Source organism: Pistacia vera, unplaced genomic scaffold (assembly GCF_008641045.1).
Source record: "Pistacia vera cultivar Batoury unplaced genomic scaffold, PisVer_v2 Contig441, whole genome shotgun sequence".
NCBI lineage: Eukaryota > Viridiplantae > Streptophyta > Magnoliopsida > Sapindales > Anacardiaceae > Pistacia > Pistacia vera.
In genome coordinates, this window is record NW_022196270.1 from 959141 (window position 1) to 986784 (window position 27644).

The 27644-nt window shown below is 30.5% G+C and overlaps 1 protein-coding gene across 1 annotated transcript; it reads right to left on the reverse strand.

Moving 5' to 3' along the window:
* Positions 1 to 24839: 24839 nt before the first annotated feature.
* LOC116144358 (protein ACCELERATED CELL DEATH 6-like) lies at positions 24840 to 27117 on the reverse strand. The gene is made up of 4 exons (XM_031429810.1): positions 26754 to 27117; positions 26259 to 26615; positions 25613 to 26133; positions 24840 to 25394 (listed from the first exon to the last, which is right to left on the reverse strand). The coding sequence occupies exons 1-4, from the start codon at positions 27115 to 27117 to the stop codon at positions 24840 to 24842; spliced, it is 1797 nt and encodes a 598-aa protein (XP_031285670.1).
* Between the last annotated feature and the right edge of the window lie 527 nt (positions 27118 to 27644).

Below are 27644 nucleotides of genomic sequence, written 5' to 3' on the forward strand. Positions count from 1 at the left end.
AATCAGAATTGGTAAAGAAATTCACAATTCTTTGATTTATACTAAAGAGCAATATCTGAAATCTGAAGGGAATAAGAATAAAACCATGTGTCGGTATTTCCGACAATGTTGAAGTAGTAAATAAGCAACCCTTTTTAAAGTCAATAAGCAACCATTTTTAAAATCATTCTTCCATTTATTTTTTGCCACATCAATTGGTATTATATTATATTATACAAGATATTTTATAAAATCAAGAGCTTAGTTTTAGTATTTTTTGTTATGAGTTTTATATGAAATTGTATTGCATTTATCGTATCTTATTATGTTATCCATAGCTGGGAAATTGAATTCAAATTATTCCACTTTTCATTATTTCATGAATGATTTCGAATTACAACTATAAGATTAAAAAAACTATGGGAAAAAAATTAAAAAATTTTTTTATAGTTATTTTAGAAGTTAAGGTGAAATCCACGTTACACCTGTCCTACATGACAAATCATTTTATTATATTTTAAAGAATAATTGCAATCATAAGGTAAGAATAAATTATTTGAATTCAAAAGGAAAATTGATAAGCACTTTAATAATTAAAGAGAAAAAGAAAAAGAAGAATAAATGAGAATTGGTAAAGAAATTGGCAACACTTAGATTTATAGTAAAGAGCAATATCTGAAATCAAAAGGGAAGATTTAGATTTATTAAGACGAGAACATATTCAAAGACATAAATTTCATTAAAGTAATTAAGTTTAGGTTATAAGGGTAAAATGAGAAATTCATATGTCAAATCAGTAATAGCTTTGAATTGCTCAAGCTAGTTTTTTATGTTTTAGACCATCTCCAATGATGTTCTTTATTTTAAAGAATATATTTCATATAAATAAAGAGTATATTCATTAATTTCTAAATATAAATAATAAAATTTTTATTCAAATCCAATAAATTCTTTAAATTTTAGGAGAGATAATACGTTTTTTTCAAGAAAGAGATTTAATAGGAGAGATAATTAATAAATACAATGCATATAAACTTGTAATTTATTAATACGAATTAAGATAGAGAGTGAAATTTGACTTTCTAGATATAAAGAACTAAAGTCACTTTTTAATTTATATTTAAAGAATAAAAAGTTTATTGGACTCTTATTTTTATAAATAAACTCTTTATAATAAAGAGTTTGGGTCATATAAAGAATTAATTAGAGATGCTCTTGTAAGATAAACTAATTGTCAAAACTTATCAAACATATTCGATCAAAGACCCAAGAACAAAACCCAAAGAAGGGCATTGTGATTATAGATAAGAGTGGTATTATTAAAGAGCAATGTTATGCTTACTAGTGAGTCATACAAACAGACAAAAAACAAAGGAAGAGTAATCATTTTATATAAATTTTGCGCAATTTTTGTCATTTATATAATTCAGTTGTAAGCAAAACATTATTAATTATTAAAGCCCCATAAATCTTTAACTAAGCCCCAACAATACTTTTTTATAAAAGAGTAGATCTATTAGCATCCTACAAATGGACTAAAGAAACCTAGGGTGTGTTTGGTTTATTATTTTGGAAATAATATTTGATAGTTGAATAGAGTGATTATTACTAGGTAAGATTTAAAAATTTACCGAAAAACCTCATAGGTTTGCTAATTTAACTAAACACCTCAATATATAAAATTTTTATAAAATAACAAAAACATCCCCACCCACCCACCCATAGTACCAGATTCCGGCCACCACCGTTGGAATCTGGCGTTACGATGCAAATTACGTGGATCTGGTTGGACGTGCGTCGATCTGGCCATCAACGGTCGCAAAAGACTAGATCTGGCCATCAGCGACAGCCAAAGATATGTCTGTCATTGTCAGTCAACGACGGCAAGATCCATAAAGCCAGATCGATTAATTATCCTCCATTTTCGATTGTTTTTAGGCTGTTGAGACAGATTCCGACTACCACCGATGGTGGCTATTGGAATCTGGCAACTATGGGTAGGTGGGGGTGTTTTTGTTAATTTTCAAACTTTTTTCTGGGGGTATTTATGAAATTAATAAACTTAAGGGGTCTAAAAATACTTAAAAAATATATAATAGTATTTCCTAAATAATTAAACAAACAAATATTTTGGGAATAGGATTGGAAAAATAGATAGAAATATTAAACCAAACGCACCCCTAACTTTTTAATAAATTTTAAAATGACAAATTTAACCTTATATTAAATAATTAAAATTAACTTTAACTTCCTATTTTTTTTACAAATACTTTAGACATCTCACTATTATCGTAGGAACCCAATTTTTTTTTTTTTTTTTTTATGCTATAAAGAATAAAAAGATAATTTAATGGACGAAGAAGGTTTGCAATAGAATCAAGTTTGTAAGTTTTTAATTGCTTCACGTCTAAATTTTTTTTATTTTTTTTATAGTATTGGTAGCTATTTTATTATATATATTTTTTGTTTTGTTAAACTATAATATATTCTTGGGATTACTTGTACAAATTTTTTTTAGCTTTAATTTTTATTGAACTTTCATTTAAATATCTAAAATTTTATTTAGGAAGAAAGATGGTGGCGGTTTATATCACAAGTGAAGGGAATGAAATGTTAACTGTTTTAAAATATATATAAAAAAAAAAAAAAAAAAATGAAGAGCATTTATGGAATTGATGGAGTTTCATAAGGGAAAATAAATGTAATTTTAAAACTTTCAAATGGGGTGTCTTAAGAAATGGGGCTTTTTTAGTCCATTATTGGGGTGCCAATAGCTCTACTCTTTAAAAAAATATATTTTAAAAAAAAAATTAATTACCAAAATGACATTTGATCTTTTAGAAGACCCAAAATATTAAAAAGCTCATTCTTTCTTAAAACTTTACCTTTTTTTGTTTAATTTTGTATTAGGTTCAGAATTTTAAATTTTATTTTTAACATTAAAAATTTTAAGTTTCATACAAATTGGACATGAAAATAGTGTTGTTGTGTGTGATTTTTCCACCAAGCTCGGGCTACCGCAAGGATATAGCTCAACTATAACGATTGTCCGACCCAATATAAGCTCGTTGAAATTTAGCTCAACCCAATACAAGCTAGTCGCGAACAACCCGAATGATTATTCAATCAATTTCCAGATAACTTTTGATCCTAGATATTGTAGGAATGACCAGATCAACAGCAATCTCTGCGCAATCATAGTGTCCAATCACGAGAATGTCGAAATTGTAGTTCAGATCAATTGTAATCCCTTTATTTTCGCTCTTTCATTTGTACAAACCTTGTATATAAACCCCCTCAAATGATGGAAAATGAGCTACAAACTTTCACAGAATTCTCACTATAAGCTCTCACAATAAATACAAGAACAGTGGATGTAGGTTCAAGAGTTTACCTCGCCGAACCACTTTAAAAATTCTCTTTGTCATTTACTTTATTGCATTCAATACTTGTCTATCGCTGATTATCCGTAATCACGCACACATCGGTTTTGATCCCGCCAAGGTTGATCGGATCACTCTACTTGGTGCAGATTTTTGTATCAACATTTTTCATAGCCAATACCCCCCACTTTTTCACCGCCTCAAGTAAAGGTGGTCGATGGCCACCAAATATTTTACAACATTATTAGTATTATTATTGAATTTTTTTTTATTAAATGCTTTTTTTTTTTTTGTAGTGCTTTTTGAATCTTAAGCATGTTTAATATAGAATTTATAAATTTTTTATGTAAAAGACTTAACAAAAAGAGAAGCTCGATAGGAGAGTTTTCGATAAAGTTGTCGTGAACATAAAAGAATGTAGGCTTAGAGCTTTTTTTTTTTTTTTTTTTTTTTTTTTGTCCTCCTTTTATGCTAATCGATTTTGGTTCCAGTTGAAACTTAAACAATCTAAAATGTTTAAGACATAAGATTTGTTTGCTTTTCAAATTGATCATGTCTAAATACAAGTTTCCATAGATTATTTTACTAATTTTATCCTAATATTTATTATACTAATTATAGGTTATAATTATATTCATATATTAATATTCAATTTCAATAATCATTATATCAATTGACATAGTTTAACATTATTATTGATTTCATTTATATATATATATATATATATATATATATATATTATATATATATATATATATATATATATATATATATATATATATATATATATATATATATATATATAATTACTAATTATATACATTATTATAGGTTATAAATTGCAAGTATTTTTGTCAATTTATGAAGTTGTGTGTGCACATTCATTTATGATGTTTGCACATCTATTTAATTAAGCACAATCATTTCTGTAGTTTACACTTGTCATGACACTTTGCATTGATGTGTGCACATTTCCTTAATCTGGTTTTATTGTAAAATATGTGGACACATTAGAAGTCAGATGTGTAAACAGTCATCTAGTTAAACCTTAGTACAAATGTCGAATTTTCATTGGTTGTTAGAATTTTATGACTAAAACATGTATGAGTGGTCCAAATAAAGGTGTCAAATATTTCAAATGTGGTCTTGGAAATTTGTTTTGCCTTTTCAGAAGTGATTCTAGCAAGTAGGTGAAAAGTAAGACTTTATCGGTTGGTTGTCTAAGGATTTCTTGCGCAAGGTTTCTTTATAATTTTCTTCATTCTTGCATTTACTGTTTGAACCTAAATATTCCTTATGTTGTTCTTTGAAAATACTTAGAGGTTTTATTCATCTTAGGTCAAGTTCCATTGTTGCTCAAAGTTCTTATCTAATCTTGGTTGTTTGAGTGTGTTGGAATATGGTTCCATCAATGAAAGCTTGAAAGGATTTCAAGTTGTGGAGTTGAAGGGTGACTTCGACATTAAAGCTTAAGTGGAGCTCAAGCCATTCAAGAGGTTTTTTGGATTCAAGCAAGCTGTGGTAGAACATTGGATCATCCGAAGGGCGGAGTTAGAGTGTCATGAAATAGGGAGAGTTTTACATTTGTTTATGATTAACTTCAACTTTGTAATGAACCATGAATGTTTGTTATAATGGATTTGCTTCGTTTAGACTAGGTCCCATGGATATATATATGTTGTTGGCCGAACTATGTAAATATGCTTGTGTGCTATTTTATGCTCATGGTTGATATGATGATTATGTTGAATAACTATGCCCATAAGCACTAATGAACACAATCAATCTTTTCTGCAAACTTTCAAGAATCTTGAAATGAGCCATTGATTGTTGAAATCTGGTGACTAAAAATTTATTTTATGAGTTTTTATAACAATATTAGTATTAAAAAGTTCATCTCTAGATGATATATATATCAAAGATGAAAAAAGTGACGTTTGACCAAGACTTGATGGAGAAAGTTTTGGTGACAAAATGTCGTTGCTAGATTTAGGGGTGGAAAAAGTTGGAAACCGAACCGAATAGAAAAACATGATTGAAACCGAACCAAAAAAGTAGTTTTTTATTGAAACCAAGTCGATTTCGGTTTGGTTACTGGTTAACCCCTCAAAAAATTCAGTTAACCGTAACCGTTTTTTTAAACCATAGATTGTACAATGGATTGTACAAACTGGTATACTAACTTAAAGTATAGTACGGGTATCATGTGTATAGTACGAGTACTATGTGTGATTTTAACAAAGGTTAGTACATTGGTTAATAAAATCTGTTACGAGTACTATGTGTGATTTTAACAAAGGTTAGTACATTGGTTAGTAAAATCCGTTAGTACGCACAATATTATTCATAACAAAAGACCTAAAATAGTAAAATCCCTAAAGAGTAAAACCCTAGGTCCCTAACATTCAACTAAGTGTCTGTGTGCCGCCTTCAACTTCGAGTGAGAGACAGAGTGGTACAATGCTTACACCGAGAGTCACCGACTACCGTCGATTGCCAAACGGCAGCTGTCGATTCACCGACAAATCGAAAACATCACCAGGGGTTCCTCGATTGATCACTGATTCCCTGATTTCCAATTTTCAACCTCCGTTATCATCGCGTCTTGCTAACATTTGGGTGACCATTCTTCAGATTTTCGATTTTCGATTCTTCACCTGCCGACTGCCGCCTCCGCCGACTGAGCAATGTAAGTCGAAAGTTTTAATAAATAAAGGTTTCATAAAGCAGTTGTGAATCCCGATTGTGTATGCTGGGAAAGAATTCATAAATTGTTTGTGAATTGGTCGTTTGCTTCGACCTTTGAATCTATGTTCAGTTATATATCTAAATGTTTGTTTATATTTGAAATATGATCAAATTAGACAGATTTTTATTTTGATTCAAAGTAAGAACAATGCATCTGAATAGTTCGTTGCAAACAAAAAGGCCGGATGTCTTTGGGTATTATTGATTACTTGTTTAAGATGAATCAATGTCCAAAAAATCAGTGATGGAGAGTTGTTAGTTTATGACTTTATGCACAAATATTATATGCAGAAAAGAAGAGAATTTTGCGGAAGAGGGAGAGGGCGGGGATGGATTGGGAGTGTTTGAGAGGGAGAATTTAAAGGGCGAAGAAGAAGAAAAGAAGAGAAAGAGAAAGAGAAAGAAACAGGGCGAAAGAATAGAGGTAAGGAGATGAAAACATGATCTAAAAAACAGAATATTTGTTTTTGGATTGGTTACTGGGATTGTGGAGAAAGATAGGAGAGGAGTTGAACAGTTCTTGTTTAGAAGAAACTAAGTAAAAGTTTAATCAAGAATTGAGATAAAAAAGATTTAAAATAATGAAAGAGACATGAGAGATTAAAGAAGGAAGTGAGAAAGAAGAAAATAAGAAGAAAGCTTAAAGGCTTGCGTAGTGAGTGAATTGAAGGACAGAGACACAGATAATAAAGAAAAGAAGATTGTTGCGATGGGGATCATCTCTCATGACTTGTTGCTTCTATTCTTCTTATTCTTTTCTTTGTAGAAAATTAGTGAAAATTTTTTCACAAGTAAGCGTATTCGAAAAGCACTGACTTTATGTCATTTATGACTCTTGTTACACAATCAAATTATTCAAATCAGTATCATCATTTGTACTTTCTAAAGATTGATCTTAGTACGAAAAACACTAGAAGGAAGAAGATCAAGCCAATGAAACAAGTGGTAATGGCCAGCCCTAAAGAAGGTGCTAACACTGCATATGTGCCTGTAATAAATGCAATTACCATTGCTCCCATGGCAAATATGGTGAGAATGAAGGCAAAAAACAACAATAAAAAGAACAGTTCCTCCAACTTATAGATATCTTTAAAGGACAAAAAAAGATGGATAAAAACAGCAGAGAGGGAGAGGGTCATGGCAATTGTATCCGTTATTATAAACGCTTGAAAAGCTGAATTTCTACCTAAAATTGCGGTGCCTTGGTTTGGTCCCTTTTCACTATTATAACCACCAGGAAAGGTGAAAGCCGCAGCAAAGGTTACAGTTGCTATGAGTGTAGCCACTACCAAATGTGATGCTCTTGTTTCCTTTTCGTCTTCTGCAGATAAATCCTCAATTTTTGTTCCTTTTCTAATGTGGATTACACCATTCGGATATTGATTTCCTTTACCAACATCTTTGGACAATTCTTGAATTTCTTTCTGTAAACATTGATCATTATACGTTAGAATATATACATTCTTATACATTATCCATATTATAATTTTTTGAGATATTAACTTGTGATTTGTTTTTGCGAAATGTTCACAAAAGTTTATTCTATTCCTCTTTTTGAGATGAACCATTTATGAATTTCTTAGTTCCATCTATATTACTTTTATAATACTAAATTAAGGAGGCTATATTAAATTTACCTCAGCTCAAGTAGCCGTACTTTATTATGTCTGACCACTGACATTTTGGTGTTGACAGCCTTCCTGTCCGCCAATTATTAACCAATGGAAAGATCTACGATGGCAGCTGCCCAGATATGGAACGGAGTGTTACCTTTTGCATCTTTCTTATTTAAAGACTCATTATTAATGAACTCTCTAGAAGATGTTTCAAATCCTCTTTATTTAAACTAAGCATGGCAAAGTGAAGAACATTCCAACCTCTATCTCCTCCAATTCGTAACATTCATTATCCAAATAATTTTTTATACCATATGAATTTGATTTTCTTTTTCTAATAATTTCAATCAAACATGTTTTTTTCTTAAATTTTTCTAACTTGTAGAATATAAGATTGTATTTAATTGTAAAATTTAAGTGAAATATTCATTTGGGTTAATTGGAAGAATTAAAAAGTTAAATAATAGAGTGATTTTATTGGCCTCCATTTTTTATCCTATTGACCCCAATCTAAATTTACCTCATTAATTTTAGACATATATAAAACTATAATATTTATATGAACCCCACCTATTCAAATATAGCCATTTTATTTATATTTCAATTCCACATATTACACTTTTCAAATCTACGTTTCATCCATATTCTTATCCATTACTTTACCCAATACTCATCACTTAAAGAAACAATAATCAGTAACTTCTTAGCCAAACTTAAAAAAAATTATCACTACATTACAATTGTAAATATAGTTTATTTAAAAATATATCAAATAAGATGAACTCACAATTAAAAAATGTAGAGAAGACAAACATAATCAAATTAATTAGCTTATCTTTTATGTCTTATTTAATAATTTTCATAAAGATAAAATTGAATTAAAGACCAATAGTAATTAGGGAAAAATAACATTACTCTATATTCCGTTATAATGTTTTTTCCTCAATGAAATCATCATTTTATAGAATTTTCTAGTGTTTGAACTTAACCAACTTACATGGACAACACTCGACGATTACCAAATGCCAAATGCAATACTAGTTTTATTTTTTTATTTTTTTTAACAAAAAACTAGAATTGTTGTAGGGTCAATAAGATGACTCTAAAATTAAAAACAAAAAAGATTTTATACTAAAATGTAAAGAAGACAAACATTATCAAATTAAATAGCATTAGCTTTTATGTCTATTTACTATTTTTATAAAGGATAAAATTTTAATTAAAATGTAATTATTGGATAAAAATTGGAAAATTTTGAAATTAAATCAACTTACTTGGAGAACACATGATGACTGCCTCATGCAAAGCCGTTTTTCCACTGGGTCCTTCATGGGCTGCTGTTGTGCAACTTTCTAATATTTGTGTCACTATTCTGTTATATCCTCTGGCGGCAGCAAGATAGAGTGGAGTTTCCCCCAACTATTAGCCGAATGATGAAAATCAGGGTCTCCTTCCTCTGTTAATATTTTTACCACATCGAGCGTCTATTTCGCACAGCCTCATGCAATGCAGTGTTTTTTTCATAATTGGTCATCTTCAGCATCCCCACTCAGGTTTTAGCCCACTCTCAAATCTATCTCTCGCTCTTATTTTCGCGCGTTGAATAAGAGTTGCACTATAGTAGAACGGCCGCTTTAGCCGCACATGAAGTGGAGCATCACCTTCCGCATGACTTGTAGTAATAGTGATGGACACATTTCAAGTATTTGTGTCACGAATTCTGTTGATACCTTTTGGGATTTGATGTTGATATGCAAGATTGTATCCTTGAGAATTTGTGTGACAATCTGCTGAAGCTCAACATGTGGCGCTCTAACTCCTTGAAAGTTTCAATATTACCTCAGCTGCAGCGTCGAACAATTTAGGATCCATGTATAGGAAATGTTGAGAGGACATAATTTAATTATGTGGAGAGTAGAAGTCGATATGGGTGATATAGACTTTTGAGTGTTGTTGATATTAGAAGAAGAGGAACTGAAATAACCATAAATACACGCCATCATCTACATTTAAATAATTTATTTTTATATTTTATTAATTAGTAATTCGTTGTATTAATTTTATAACGTGCCAATAAATACAAATATTCTCATTTGATTAAATTATCTTTACCTTTTACAATAGTTTTAACTTTTTATCACGTTTTAAAAGTATATATAAATTAAAAAAAATGGTTAATTATTGGTGCTTTTAGTAATTCCTTAAGGTTCAATGTTACCCTTTCTGCAGCCTTGAATAAATCCACATTTTTTTTTTTTGTTGGTTAAAATAACGAGTGACATTCTCTTGATTCTGCACCCTCACTCATGTTATTGGTAACACAATCCATTATTGGCTTGATAGATCTAGGTTTTGGAGGAGGAAACTATTATTATAAAGATGGTACGTATCTTATATATTTATCATCACTCAACCGATTTGGAGTTTCTTTGTTATTCCATCGGACCAAGATCCTCTCTTGACTGAGCTCATCTCTAAGCTTTCAAAAGCTTTTAATTGGTAGTTACAAAAAAACCCTAAACCCTAAATAAATAAACACATAAATGTCATGAGATCCTTAAGCTGGTCATCTCAGGTTAAGAGATGATCTTGACCTCAAATCATAATTATATAAGATGCTTGATTCAATATATATAATATTTTCTAAAAATCAAGTGCTTATTTTATTTATTTTTTGTTGTTAGTTTTATTAAAACTGTTTTGTATTTATCATAGTTGGGCGCTACTTGATCGGGTCGGTTAAAAACAAAAGGTAAAATCATAAGAAAACTATAAAAGACTAAAATGGGAAATGGATAAGACAAGCATAAAAACTGTAAGGGGAAAAAATTCTGAAACAAGAATGAACAAGCAGTTGAGTAAAAATTAAGCAATTGTATTGGTATGAAGAAAAAATCTTTAGGAATCTTTCAAAACTTCTTCCCAGTTGAGTTTAATGGAAAAGAATGGTATTCTTAAATCTTTAGAAAAACTTAATATGGTATAGAAGCCCGAATTCAATAAGTGTATGGGAAACTTTAGTATGGAAAGATAAAAGTTAGAAGGCAAGAATAGAGACAATTCTTCTTTTCTGCTTAGAAGTAATTTTCAAGGAACAAATAAATTTTTATATTCTTTTATTACCATGTTGGAAATCAACGACTTCCAACGAAATTGTGGCATGATTTAATTTTAAAGTAAACTTTTTAATAAATATAAATATAAAACGATATGATGAAATTTATAAAATAATATTTGTATACTTATAATAACTAAATTATTTTTAGATGGAAATTCTTAGTAAAAGTTGTTTGATTTGGCTCAAAATTATAGTTTGAATCATAGGTGATAATGAGAAGAAATGAAGAGGTGTCTCTACCTTGTCTTGGTTCTGTACATTATCAAGCTAAATCAAGAAGTCAAGTCCAGTTTATATAAATGCTTAAGTAGTTAAATGATAGTCTGTCAGCTTCTGTTGACATAACTGTTAAGATTAACAGAAAATACTAACGGTAATTAGTTTAGCAAGTTAAGCTTAATCAAGCTTAAGAAATGTGATTTTTTGCTTTGAAGTGTTAGAGGTTGGGATGAGGGGAGTTTGGTATTTAATTGAATAAGTTGGTTGTATGGGTATAGGGTTGGGAGAGTTGTTTATATATATAACCCTTTATTTTTTGCTAATTTATGAATTTCCCTTAAAAAATAAACAGATCAATTACAAACAAATATACAGTTAATAGTCATAAATAAATAAATAAAACTTCTTTTAATAGTCATAAAGGATGGGTACTGTATCTTATATATTATACCTCACTCAACTGGCTTAGAGGTTTCTTTGTTAATCCAATCTGACTCATCTTATATAGTGTACAGAGCCCAAAAGAATTTCCAGTCACTGTCTTCCATGTCATCTCTCTTTCAACTGAGCCTTGACAAGCTCCTTGACATCAACAAAATGACTGAAGCTGATTCTCTTTTGGTCTGAACTCATCTATTAGCTTTCAAAAGCTTGTAATTGGTAGTTATAAAATGTGAATATACTAAACAAAAAACTCTAAACCATAATAAATAAAAATTTATAAATGTCATAAGATCCTTAAAAGTTAAAAGTTCAGGTGATCTCAGATCAAGAGAGTATCTTGATCTCAAATCATAATTTTTATAAAATGCTTGGTATCATATTATATTATACTAGATATTTTCTAAAAAACAAGTGCTTATTTTTATTAATTTTTTGTTGTGAGTTTTATATAAAATTGTATTGCATTTATCGTATCCTATTATATTATCCAGAGTTGGACACTATCTGATTGGATAAGGGAAATTGAAGTCAAATTATTCCTCGTTCCATTATTTAATGAATGATTTTGAATTACAACTATACCATTAAAAAAATATGGTAAAGAAATTAAAAGCTTTTTTTAATTATTTTAGAAGTCAGTGAAACCCATTTGACACCTATCCTACATGTCAAAGCATTTTATTCTATGTTAGCAAAGAATGATTGAAATCATATGGTAAGAATAAAGTATTTGATAATTAAAGCGAAAAAAGGAAAAGCACGACAAGAATAAATCAAAATTGGTAAAGAAATTCACAATTCTTTGATTTATACTAAAGAGCAATATCTTAAATTAGAAGGGAATAAGAATAAAACCAGGTGTCGGTATTTCCGACAATGTTGAAGTAGTAAATAAGCAACGCTTTTTAAAATCAATAAACAACTCTTTTTAAAGTTAATCTTCCATTTATTTTTGCTACATCATTTTGTATGAAAATCTTTGTAAAATTTCTTTGTAACTGTAATATTACTCTTTTAAAGTAATTAAGTTTATGTTATAAGGGTAAAATGAGAAATTCATAAGTCAAATATGGAGTAATAGCTTTGAATGGCACAAAATAGAGTAGGTATATATTCTTTTGGTTCACTATTCTGATACTTTTTAGAATAATATTTTAGAAAAAATAAAGTTGTTATTTTTATAAGAAATGTAATTGTTAATGTTTTGAGTTAAATAAATTAGGATTGAATTTTAAGAATATTAAAACAAACACATTTTTTTATTTTTAGGATAAAATAGTAAAATATGATAATAGAAAAATATTGAAACAAATGGAGCCTCGTAAGTCCTGTCCTAGGCTAAGTCCCAATTTGTGGCTTGGGAAACCGGGGATTTTTTAGGTGTACATGCAAAAATAATATAATATCCATGATATAAGGAAACTGTACTAATAAAAAAATTATTTGACATAATAAATTTTATCATTTAAAATATACTTTTATTTTTAAATAAAAATAAAGATCCTTAAAAGCTTAAAGTCATTCTTCCATTCATTTTTTGCTACATCACTTTGTATTTATTAGCTTTCAAAAGCTTGTAATTGGTAGTTATAAAATGTGAATATTCTAAACAAAAAACTCTAAACCATCATAAATAAAATTACATAAATGCCATAAGATCCTTAAAAGCTTAGGTGATCTCAGATCAAGAGAGTATCTTGATCTCAAATCATAATTTTTATAAGATGTTTGGTATCATATTATACTATACTAAATATTTTCTAAAAAATAAGTGCTTATTTTTATTAATNAAAACTTTTTAATAAATATAAATATAAAACGATATGATGAAATTTATAAAATAATATTTGTATACTTATAATAACTAAATTATTTTTAGATGGAAATTCTTAGTAAAAGTTGTTTGATTTGGCTCAAAATTATAGTTTGAATCATAGGTGATAATGAGAAGAAATGAAGAGGTGTCTCTACCTTGTCTTGGTTCTGTACATTATCAAGCTAAATCAAGAAGTCAAGTCCAGTTTATATAAATACTAAAGTAGTTAAATGATAGTCTGTCAGCTTCTGTTGACATAACCGTTAAGATTAACAGAAAATACTAACGGTAATTAGTTTAGCAAGTTAAGCTTAATCAAGCTTAAGAAATGTGATTTTTTGCTTTGAAGTGTTAAGAGGTTGGGATGAGGGGAGTTTGGTATTTAATTGAATAAGTTGGTTGTATGGGTATAGGGTTGGGAGAGTTGTTTATATATATATAACCCTTTATTTTTTGCTAATTTATGAATTTCCCTTAAAAAATATACAGATCAATTACAAACAAATATACAGTTAATAGTCATAAATAAATAAATAAAACTTCTTTTAATAGTAATAAAGGATGGGTACTGTATCTTATATATTATACCTCACTCTCAACTGGCTTAGAGGTTTCTTTGTTAATCCAATCTGACTCATCTTATATAGTGTAAAGAGCCCAAAAGAATTTCTAGTCACTGTCTTCCATGTCATCTCTCTTTCAACTGAGCCTTGACAAGCTCCTTGACATCAACAAAATGACTGAGGCTGATTCTCTTTTGGTCTGAACTCATCTATTAGCTTTCAAAAAGCTTGTAATTGGTAGTTATAACATGTGAATATACTCAACAAAAAACTCTAAACCATAATAAATAAAAATTTATAAATGTCATAAGATCCTTAAAAGTTAAAAGTTCAGGTGATCTCAGATCAAGAGAGTATCTTGATCTCAAATCATAATTTTTATAAGATGCTTGGTATCATATTATATTATACTAGATATTTTCTAAAAAAACAAGCGCTTATTTTTATTAATTTTTTGTTGTGAGTTTTATATAAAATTGTATTGCATTTATTGTATCCTATTATATTATCCAGAGTTGGGCACTATTTGATTGGATAAGGGAAATTGAAGTCAAATTATTCCTCGTTCCATTATTTAATGAATGATTTTGAATTACAACTATACTATTAAAAAAATATGGTAAAAAAATTAAAAGCTTTTTTTAATTATTTTAGAAGTCAGTGAAATCCATTTGACACCTATCCTACATGTCAAAGCATTTTATTCTATGTTAGCAAAGAATGATTGAAATCATACGGTAAGAATAAAGTATTTGATAATTAAAGAGAAAAAAGTAAAAGCACGACAAGAATAAATCAGAATTGGTAAAGAAATTCACAATTCTTTGATTTATACTAAAGAGCAATATCTTAAATTAGAAGGGAATAAGAATAAAACCATGTGTCGGTATTTCCGGTAATGTTGAATTAGTAAATAAGCAACCCTTTTTAAAATCAATAAACAACTCTTTTTAAAGTTACTCTTTCATTCATTTTTTACTACATCATTTCGTATGAAAATCTTTGTAAAATTTCTTTGTAAGTGTAGTATTACTCTTTTAAAGTAATTAAGTTTATGTTATAAGGGTAAAATGAGAAATTCATAAGTCAAATATGGAGTAATAGCTTTGAATGGCACAAAATAGAGCAGGTATATATTCTTTTGGTTCACTATTATGATACTTTTTAGAATAATATTTTAGAAAAAGTAAAGTTGTGTTGTGTTATTTTTATAAGAAATGCAATTGTTAATGTTTTGAGTTAAATAAAATAGGATTAAATTTTAAGAATATTAAAATAAATATATTTTTTGGTTTTTAAGATAAAATAGTAGAATATGATAATAGAAAAATATTGAAACAAACAGAGCCTCATAAGTGATATCCTAGGCTAAGATCCCAATTTGTGGCTTGGGAAACCGGGGATTTTTTAGGTGTAGATGCAAAAATAATATAATATCCATGATATAAGGAAACTGTACTAATAAAAAAATTATTTGACATAATAAATTTTATCATTTAAAATATACTTTTATTTTAAAATAAAAATAAAGATTCAATAATTACAAGAAAAATAGGCTTTTCAGGTGATAAGGACAGTTTTTGGACTGCGTATAGTAAGTAACACAAGTTTTAAATTTGGCATCACAAAAGGTTTTTGAAATTTAGGCGGGATTTTTCCCACAATTTTTTTTTTTTTTTTTTTTTGAAAGTATGTAATGCGACACACATTCAACTATGTCGCAAAAAACAACAGTATATATAAATGTATCATTCTCTAACAATCTAAAAATTTATTTTCTTTATTACTTCTTTGTCTCCTCTTTCTTACATTATTTTTAAAAAAAAAAAAAATCTAAAATCTAAATACTTAAATTTTAATTTTTTGCATTTATGTTTGGTAACAATTTACTATATTTTTATTTATAAGTGTATATTTTATAGTAATATCAGTTCTTTAATTTTGTGTTTTGCTGTCAATAGAAGATCTTTTGAAGATCAAGATTGAATGATGGAGTTCAGAACTTTGGTTTATGTTTTTTTTTTCTTATGTAAAAAAAGGTGTCATAAAACTCATAATTTCTAATTTTGTATTTAGGTATCTTTTTTATATGAATTAATAAGTTTTATAAGAATTTTATTGTATTCACATAAACAGATGTCGAATCTATAATAGCAATGCAAAACTACATGACCAGGTTTGTTGTAGAGTTGGTGAACTAGTTTGCCACGACCACGACTACCACCACCAAATTTGCCATGACCATAACCTCCTCATGAAGAAAATTGAGAAGTAGATTGGGAAAACTGAGGAGAAGGAGGAAGCTTTGTGGCAGCATAAAGAGCTAAGCTGCCATGTACATTAGAATAGTAAAGAGACTGTTGTCTAGCCTATCAATTCTCAAAGGCTTGGCGTTGAGCTTCTTCTAACGTAAACGATCACAACGAGAAGCCATAGAGGTCAAATTAACCACAACATCAAATTCGGGCCCCAAACCACCTAAAATATGCAAAATAAAAAACTTAACAGTATCTGTTAAGCTTGGCGTAATAGCAGCTTAACAAACTACTAATTCCTTTACTGACTAGACACACACATCTACCAAGTCTAGCAAGATGCTTGGTATTATATTATATTATACAAGATATTTTATAAAATCAAGAGCTTATTTTTAGTATTTTTTGTTGTGAGTTTTATATGAAATTGTATTGCATTTATGGTATCTTATTATATTATCCATAGTTGGGCACTATTTGATTGGATAAGTGAAATTGAATTCAAATTATTCCACCTTTCATTATTTAACGAATGATTTCGAATTATAACTATAAGATTAAAAAAACTATGGGAAAGAAATTAAAACCTTTTTTTTTATAGTTATTTTAGAAGTTATAGTGAAATCCACATCACTTGTCCTACATGACAAATCATTTTATTCTATGTTAAAGAATAACTGCAATCATACGGTAAGAATAAATTATTTGAATTCACAAGAAAAATTGATAAGCACTTTGATAATTAAAGAGAAAAAAAGAAAAAAAAGAAAAGAAAGAAGAATAAATGAGAATTGTTAAAGAAATTGGCAACACTTTGATTTATAGTAAAGAGCAATATCTGAAATCAAAAGGGAAGACTTAGATTTACTAAGACGAGAACATATTCAACGGCATAAATTTCATTAAAGTAATTGATGAAACTTTTCTTTTGTCACAAGGCAATAAGAATAAAATCAACTTTTACTTCTTCTCTTTTGTCCGTATTTCCGAAAAAGTTGAAGTAATAAATAAGCAACCCCTTTCAAAGTAATTAAGTTTAGGTCATAAGGGTAAAATGAGAAATTCATATGTCAAATCAGTAATAGCTTTGAATTGCTCAAGCTAGTTTTTTATGTTTTAGATAATCTCAAATGATGTTTTTTATTTTAAAGAATATATTTCATATAAATAAATAATATATTCATTAATTTCTAAATATAAATAATAAAATTTTTATTCAAATCCAATAAATTCTTTAAATTTTAGGAGAGATAATACGTTTTTTCAAGAAAGAGATTTAATAGGAGAGATAATTAATAAATACAATGCATATAAACTTGTAATTTATTAATACGAATTAAGATAGAGAGTGAAATTTGACTTTCTAGATATAAAGAGTTAAACTCACTTTTTAATTTATATTTAAAGAATAAAAAGTTTATTGGACTCTTATTTCTATAAATAAACTCTTTATAATAAAGAGTTTTAGTCATATAAAGAATCCATTGGAGATGCTCTTATAAGATAAACTAGTTGTCAAAACTTATCAAACATATTCGATCAAAGACCCAAGAACAAAACCCAAAGAAGGGCATTGTGATTATAGATAAGAGTGGTATTATTAACGAGCAATGCTATGCTTCCTAGTGAGTCATACAAACAGACAAAAAACAAAGGAAGAGTAATCATTTTATATAAATTTTGTGTCATTTTTGTTAAGAGTAGATCTATTAGCATCCTACAAATGGACTAAAGAGACCTAGGGTGTATTTGATTTATTATTTTGAATAAGATTTTGGAGATAGTATTTGATAGTTGAATAACGTGATTATTATGAGGTAAAATTTAAAAATTTACCAAAAAACCTCATAGGTTTGCTAATTTTAACTAAACACCCCAATATATAAAAATTTTGTAAAATGACAAAAACACCCCCACCCACCCATAGTGCCAGATTCCGGCCACCACTATCGGAATCTGGTGTTACGACGTAGATTACGTGGATCTGGTTGGACGTGCGTCAATCTGGCTGTCAACGGCCGCAAAAGGGTAGATCTGGCCATCAGCGACGGCCAAAGATATGTCCGTCGTTGTCAATCAACAACGGTCAGATCTGACAGGAAAAAGACAGATCAGCAAATTACCGACCATTTTCAGTCGTTTTTAGGTTGCTGACATAGATTCCGGCTACCACCGATAGTAGCTACCGGAATCTGGCAACTATGGGTGGGTGGGGATGTTTTTGTTAATTTTCAAACTTTTTTTATGGGGGTATTTAATGAAATTAATAAACTTAAGGGGTCTATAAATAATTAAAAAATATATAATAGTATTTCCTAAATAATTAAACAAACAAATATTTTGGAATAGGATTAGGAAAATGGATAGAAATATTAAACCAAATGCACCCCTAACTTTTTAATAAATTTTAAAATGACAAATTTAACCTTATATTAAATAATTAAAATTAACTTTAACTTCCTATTTTTTTACAAATACTTTAGACACCTCACTAATATCGTAGGAACCAAATTNTTCTCAAGTATACATAAGATGATTAGGATTATGAGTGGTGTTATTTAAACCCCACTAATTTGTTTAAGTAAGCCTAACACTGTTAAACGAATCGAGCAGCTAGCAAGCCGGCTTGATTCGACTCAATTAAGGCTCGTCAAAGGCTTGGCTCGAGACGTTTGGTTCCAATTATTTAAGAGTGGTGTTATTTAAACCCCACTAATTTTGACCAATGAAAAGTGTGGGACAAAGCATGTGGTCTGACTGACTAACTGAGAAGTTTGGTTCCAATTATTTCGTCTTAAAAGATTGGGTTTCTAGCCTGTCAGTACTTGAACATATAGTTCTGAATTTTTGAGGAGGCACTCCACATATTTCCATGCAACATTTCATCTAGTAGCATTTTTTTATTCAACTTTATCTCCACATATTCTTATTTATTGTTGAATTAATTCCAGATTTGTAGTGGCCATATCTTATGTTTTTGGACTTTTTGTTGCTGGATTTGTTTGATTTCATCGGGAGTGTTTCATTAAATATCAATAAGAAAAGCTAACACCTTTGTTTTTATTTTGTATTATAGGTTTGAAAATAGATAGCAGTACCTCAAGCAATCCTACAGTTAAAATTATACTGGGCAATAAGCGTACCTTGAATGAGACCACTACAAATATGAAACACAGTGTTAGTAGCCTAAATAATGGTAGGCAAAATGAAAATCCAATTCAAAGAAAAAAGGGCTAAAACATCAGTGGTTTGGACAGAGTTTAAGGAGGTGGTTCTCTTGGGTGGTACAAGAAAGGCAGAGTGTATCCATTGCAAAGCCAAGTTGTGTATTAATGCCACCAGAAGCACCACCCAGTTTAATAGACATTTAAAATAGTGTTCAAAGATAATAGCTTCCATGAGGCAACGCAACATTACTTTTCCCGTTGTCGGTTCTGAAGTTGGAAAGGACCACTTGATGTATGAATAGATCCACTTATGTCCCCTTGAATTCTTTGTAAAAATGATGAGGATTCTGCACCAACTTTAGTGATGGATGGCTTAAGTGCCAATTTGCCTTGTGAGCAAGCAATAAAAGCACTCTTATTAGGTGACAAAATCTTCAGGTTCTTTAATGGGTGCCACGTGAGTTTTCTATGATCTTACACATCATAATAGATCTTGAGTGTCCAAGACGATCGTGCCAAATTTTAAAAAGTTCAGGATCAGCGAACTTCTGGTTCATAACTGCATAGACTTCAACATTCTTCAGGAATGTGTAATATAACACTGATGAGAAAGTAGGGAGTTTCTCCGGTACATGTTTTTAGCATGAAATATTAGCAGTGATGCATAAAAACTCTTAATCCTTTTCACTCAAAGTTTCGATGTAGTATCCATTGAGTCATATATCTTTGAAACTAAGAAAATTTTTTTCTGGATTTGTTAGAATATAAAGCATCATAATTTTTTTTTCTGGATTTGTTAGAATATAAAGCATCATGGATACTTAATTTAATTCTGCTTGGTAACACGAGTTTTGCTCTTCCGGAGCTCTTAATAATGTTTGTAGATCCTGATATGGTATATATTTTAGTTTCAGTAAAGGTTAAACCTGAGAAATATTTTCTATCACAAAGGATGGTGTTGTTGTTGCACTGTCTACTATACAAATGTCTCCACCATTATTGGATATCGATGTCTCAGTTTCAAAGTCCATCTTTCAATAGGCGTGCATCATTACACTTGATAAGCTCTTCGTGCTGATAACGTGTTATAACTTAGTGGTGCTTTTTAATAATAACTCAAGAAAGGTAAAGTAAATAATAGGAAAATAAATGAGAGAATTGAGAGATTCCTCAAACTTTTGCATTTATTTCAAATGAAAAGGGATAAATTGAATCAAAGGGATATACTTATTCGATTTTGGTTCCAGTTGAAACTTAAACAATCTAAAATGTTTTAAGACATAAGATTTGTTTGCTTTTCAAATTGATCCTGTCTAAATACAAGTTTCTATAGCTTATTTTACTAATTTATCCTAATATTTATTATACTAATTATAGGTTATAATTATATTCATATATTAATATTCTATTTCAATAATCATTATATCAATTGACATAGTTTAACATTATTATTGATTTCATATATATATATTACTAATTATATACATTATTATAGGTTATAAATTGTAAGTATTTTTGTCAACTTATGAAGTTGTGTGTGCACATTCATTTATGATGTTTGCATATCTATTTAATTAAGCACAATCATTTCTGTAGTTTTCACTTGTCATGACACTCTACATTGATGTGTGCACATTTCCTTAATCTGGTTTTATTATAAAATATGTGGGCACATTAGAAGTCAGATGTGTAAACAGTCATTTAGTTAAACCTTAGTACAAATGTCGAATTTTCATTGGTTGTTAGGATTTTATCTAGGACTGAAATATGTGTGAGTGGTCCAAATAAAGATGTCAAATATTTCAAATGTGGTCTTGGAAATTTGTTTTGCCTTTCAAAAGTGATTCTAGCAAGTAGGTGAAAAGTAAGACTTTATCGGTTGGTTGTCTAAGGATTTCTTGCGCAAGGTTTCTTTATAATTTTCTTCATCTTTGCATTTACATTTGAACCTAAATATTCCTTATGTTGTTTTTTGAAAATACTTAGAGGTTTTATTCATCTTAGGTCAGGTTCCGTTGTTGATATTGTTGCTCAAAGTTCTTATCTAATCTTGATTGTTTGAGTGTGTTGGAACATGGTTCCATCAATGAAAGCTTGAAGGGATTTCAAGTTGTGGAGCTGAAGGCTGACTTCGACATTAAAGCTTGAGTGGAGCTCAAGCCATTCAAGAGGTTTCTTGGATTCAAGCAAGTTGTGGCAGAACATTGGATTATCTAGAGGGTGGAGTTTACATTTGTTTATGATTAACTTCAACTTTGTATTGAACCTTGAATATTTGTTATAGTGGATTTGCTTCGTTTAGACTTGGTCCCATAGATATATATAGGTTGTTGGTTGAACCATGTAAATTTGTTGTGTGCTTTATTTTATGCTCATGGTTAAAATGATGATTATGTTGAATAGCTACGCCCACAAGTACTAATGAACACAATCAATCTTTTCCGCAAACTTTCAGGAATCTTGAAATTAGCCATTGACTGTTGAAATCTGGTGACTGAAAATTTATTTTATGAGTTTTTATAATAATATTAGTATTAAAATGTTCATCTCTAGATGATATATATATCAAAGATGAAAAAAGTGGCGCTTGACCAAGACTTGATGGAGAAAGTTTTGGTGACAAAATGTCTCTGTTAGATCTAGTGGTGGAAAAAGTTGGAAACCGAACCGAATAGAAAAACAGGATTGAAACTGAACCGAAAAAGTGGTTTTTTTATTGAAACCGGGTCAATTCGGTCTAAAAAAATCTGTGAACCGGTTTTTCGGTTTGCGTACCGGTTAACCCCTCAAAAAAATCAGTTAACCGTAACTGTTTTTTTAAACCGGTTTATAACAAAAGACCTAAAATAGTGAAACCCTAGGTCCCTAACATTCAACTAAGTGTCTGTGTGCCGACTTCAACTTCGAGTGAGAGACTGAGAGTGTGAGAGTGCTTACACCGAGAGTCACCGACTACCGTCGATTGCCAAACGGCAGCTGTCCATTCACCGACAAATCGAAAACATCACCAGGGGTTCCTCGATAGATCACTGATTCCTTNTTATTTATTTATGAAATTAATAATAATGTTAAACTATGTCAATTGATAATATACATTATTATAGGTTATAAATTGTAAGTATTTTTGTCAACTTATGAAGTTGTGTGTGCACATTCATTTATGATGTTTGCACATCTATTTAATTAAGCACAATCATTTATGTAGTTTACACTTGCCATGACACTCTACATTGATGTGTGCACATTTCCTTAATCTGGTTTTATCGTAAAATATGTGGGCACATTAGAAGTCAGATATCGGTTGGTTGTCTAAGGATTTCTTGCACAAGGTTTCTTTATAATTTTCTTCATCCTTGCATTTACGTTTGAACATAAATATTCCTTATGTTGTTCTTTGAAAATACTTAGAGGTTTTATTCATCTTAGGTCAGGTTCCATTGTTGATATTGTTGCTCAAAGTTCTTATCTAATCTTTGTTGTTTGAGTGTGTTGGAACATGGTTCCATCGATGAAAACTTGAAGGGATTTCAAGTTGTGGAGATGAAGGGTGACTTTGACATTAAAGCTTGAGTGGAGCTCAAGCCATTCAAGAGGTTTTTTGAATTCAAGCAAGCTGTGGCAAAACATTGGATCATCCAAAGGGCGGAGTTAGAGTGTCGTGAAGCAGTGAGAGTTTTACATTTGTTTATGATTTACTTCAACTTTGTAATGAACCTTGAATGTTTGTTATAATGGATTTGTTTTGTTTAGACTAGATCCCACGGATATATATAGGTTGTTGGCCGAATCATGTAAATATGCTTGTGTGCTTTATTTTATGTTCATGGTTGATACGATGATTATGTTGAATAGCTATTTCGTAAACACTAATTAACACAATCAATCTTTTTTGCAAATGTTAACTTTTAGGAATCTTGAAATTAGCCATTGACTGTTCAAATCTGGTGATTGAAAATTTATTTTATGAGTTTTTATAACAATTAGTATTAAAATATTCATCTCTAGATGATATATATATCAAAGATGAAACAAGTGGTGTTTGACTAAGACTTGATAGAGAAAGTTTTGGTGACAAAATGTCTGTTAGATCTAGGGGTGGAAAGAGTCAGAAACCGAACCGAATAAAAAAACAAGATTGAAACCAAATCGAAAAAGTGGTTTTTTATTGAAACTGGGTCGATTTTGGTTTGAAAAAAATCCGTGAACCGGTTTTTCGGTTTGGTTACCGGTTAACCCCTCAAAAAAACCAGTTAACCGTAACCCTTTTTTTAAACCGGTTTATAACAAAAGACCTAAAATAGTAAAATCCCTAGTAAAACCCTAGGTCCCTAACATTCAACTAAGTGTCTGTGTGCCGCCTTCAACTTCGAGTGAGAGACTTGAGAGTGTTAACAGTGCTTACACCAAGAGTCACCGACTACCGTCGATTGCCAAACGGCAGCTGTCCATTCACCGACAAATCGAAAACATCACCAGGGGTTCCTCGATAGATCACTGATTCCTTGATTTCCGATTTTCAACCTCCGTTATCATCGCGTCTTGCTAACATTTTGGTGGCCATTCTTCAGATTTTCGATTTTCGATTCTTCACCTGCCGACTGCCGCCTCCGCCGACTGAGCAATGTAAGTTGAAAGTTTTAATAAATAAAGGTTTCATAAAGCAGTTGTGAAGCCCGATTGTGTATGCTGTGAAAGAATCCATAAATTTTTTGTAAGTTGGTCGTTTGCTTCGACCTTTGAATCTATGTTCAGTTATATATTAAATGTTTGTTTACATTTGAAATATGAGCAAATTTAGACTGATTTTTATTTTGATTCAAAGTAAGAACTATGCATCTGAATAGTTCTTTGCAAACAAAAAGGCAGGATTTCTTTGGGTATTATTGATTACTTGTTTAAGATGAATCAATGTCCAAAAAACCAGCGATGGAGAGTTGTTAGTTTATGACTTTATGCACAAATATTATATGCAGAAAAGAAGAGAATTTTGCGGAAGAGGGAGAGGGCGGGGATGGATTGGGAGTGTTTGAGAGGGAGAATTTAAGGGGCGAAGAAGAAGAAAAGAAGAGAAAGAGAAAGAAACAGGGCGAAAGAATAGAGGTAAAGGAGATGAAAACACGATCTAAAAAACAGAATATTTGTTTTTGGATTGGTTCCTGGGATTTTGGAGAGGAGTTGAACAGTTCTTGTTTAGAAGAAACAAAGTAAAAGTTTAATCAAGAATTGAGATTAATAAGATTTAACATAATGAAAGAGACATGAGAGATTAAAGAAGTGAGAAAGAAGAAAAGAAGAAGAAAGCTTAAAGGCTTGTGCAGTGAGTGAATTGAAGGACAGAGACAGAGATAATAAAGAAAAGAAGATTGTTGCTATGTGGATCATCTCTCATGACTTGTTGCTTATATTCTTCTCATTCTTTTCTTTGTAGAAAATTAGTGAAAATTTTTTCACAAGTAAGCGTATTCGAAAAGCACTGACTTTATGTCATTTATGACTCTTGTTACACAATCAAATTATTCAAATCAGTATCATCATTTGTACTTTCTAAAGATTGATCTTAGTACGAAAAACACTAGAAGGAAGAAGATCAAGCCAATGAAACAAGTGGTAATGGCCAGCCCTAAAGAAGGTGCTAACACTGCATATGTGCCTGTAATAAATGCAATTACCATTGCTCCCATGGCAAAAATGGTGAGAATCAAGGCAATACCCAACAATCTACGGAACAGGTCCTCCGACTTATGGATACCTTTAAAGGACAAAAAAAGATGGATAAAAACAGCAGAGAGGGAGAGGGTCATGGCAATTGTATCCGTTATTATAAACGCTTGAAAAGCTGAATTTCTACCTAAAATTGCGGTGCCTTGGTTTAGTCCATTATCACTATTATAACCACCAGGAAAGGTGAAAGCCGCAGCAAAGGTTACAGTTGCTATGAGTGTAGCCACTACCAAATGTGATGCTTTTGTTTCCTTGTCGTCTTCTGCAGATAAATCCTCAATTTTTGTTCCTTTTCTAATGTGGATTACACCATTCGGATATTGATTTCCTTTACCAACATCTTTGGACAATTCTTGAATTTCTTTCTGTAAACATTGATCATTATACGTTAGAATATATACATTCTTATACATTAATCATATATACTAATTTTTTTGAGATATTAACTTGTAATTTGTTTATGCGAAATGTTCACAAAAGTTTATTCTATTCCTCTTTTTGACATAAACCAATTTATGAATTTCTTAGTTCCAACTATAATTACTTTTATAATACTGAATTAAGGAGGCTATATTAAATTTACCTTTAGCTCAGAGTAGCCGTACATTAATATGTATAGCACACTGACATTTTCGTTGTTGACAGCCTTCCGGTCGCCCCATCCACACACGAAATATCGACGGGCAACTACCCCGATATGACACGGAGTGTTACCTTTTGCATCTTTCTTATTTATAAGACTCCTTATTAATGAACACTCTCTCAGAAGATGTTTCAAATCCTTTTTATTTAAACTAAGCATGGCAAAGTGAAGAACATTCCAACCTCTATCATCCTCCAATTCGTAACAATCTGGACAATTGAAAATAATACTATTAATTGCTTCTTCATGCCCTTGGCTAGCTGCCATATGAAGTGGTGTCATCCTCCGATCTTTGTCACCAATGTAGGCAGTAGATCTATCACATTTTAATAACAATTCTACCACATGAGAGCTTTCCCATCGGCGACGATAATATGCAGCATAATGAAGTGGAGTCCATCCATGTTGATCAGTGACTTTTGTCAAGCTCTTCTTTTTCTCTAACATCTGTTCTACTGCATCTAAAACAACAAAATAATAAATTAACCACACCGTATCCAGAATAATTATTTTATACCATATGAATTTGATTTCTTTTTCTAATAATTTCAATCAAACATGTTTTTTTCTTAATATTTTTTTATACTTNTAAGACTCCTTATTAATGAACTCTCTCTCAGAAGATGTTTCAAATCCTCTTCATCTAAACCCAGCATGGCAAAGTGAAGAACATTCCAACCTCTATTATCCTCCAATTCGTAACATTCTGGACAATTGGAAATAATTGTTTTCATTGCTTTTAGATTCCCTCGGCCAGCTGCCATATGAAGTGGTGTCATCCTCCGATCTTTGTCACCAATGTAGGCAGTAGATCTATCACCTTTTAATAACAACTCTACCACATCGTTACCATAATATGCAGCATAATGAAGTGGAGTCCATCCATGTTGATCGGTGACTTTTATCAAGCTCTTCTTTTTCTCTAATATCTTTTCTACTGTACCTAAAACAACAAAACAATAAATTAACAACACTGTACCAGTTAGCTTTTATGTCTTATTTAATAATCTTTATAAAATTTTAATTAAAATAATAATTATTGGAATAAAAGTTTGAAAATTTTGAACTTAAATCAACTTACTTGAACTACAGGCGATGGCTGCCGCATGCAGAGCCGTCTTTCCATTGGGTCCTTCATGGGCTGCTGACGTGCATCTTTCTAATATTTGTATCACCATACTGTCATCCTTATATCCTCTGGCGGCAGCAAGATAGAGTGGAGTTTCCCCCAAATTATGAGCCGAATAATGAAAATCAGGGTCTCCTTTCTCTGTTAATATTTTTACCACATGGAAGCGTTTATGTCGCACAGCCTCATGTAATGCAGTGTTATTCTCATAATTGGTCATCTGCAGCGTCTCCCACTCAGATTTTAGCCCACTCTCTAAATCTATCTCTTCCTCTTCAGTTTTCGCATTGACTTGCAGTAGTAGTGATGGACACATTTCAAGTATTTTAATTTGTGTCACGAATTCTGTTGATACCATGTCTTCCCTTTGGGATTTGATGTCAATATGCAAGATTGTATCCTTGAGAATTTGTGTTACAATCTGCTAAACACACTGGTGTAGTGTTTGTCGTAAGCACTGCGACGCTCAAGTCAGTAAGACTGAATATGACTATTTAGTAATGGCTAAGAGAAGAAAGGGTTACTAGAAGTTTAGTCGAAGACTAGAATGTATTATGACGTAGGTTTATAACTCTTAAGAGCAAATATGTGGTATTGAGATTGAATGCCTAATGAGAGGCAGGACCCCTCTTTATATAGTGGTAACAGGATTTTCGAATCCTAGTAGGACTTTGAATCCGTAATGACAGAGTACTGCTAAATAGGAAAATCTCTGATTTACTTACCTTAGTAGGATCAAGAGTCCTAACTCACATAAGATACAAGATCTTGAGTGAATTAGGACAAAATCCAAATAAGAAGTAAGTGTATTAGGGTTTTAGTGAGATTTTGTCCCCCTAGAGG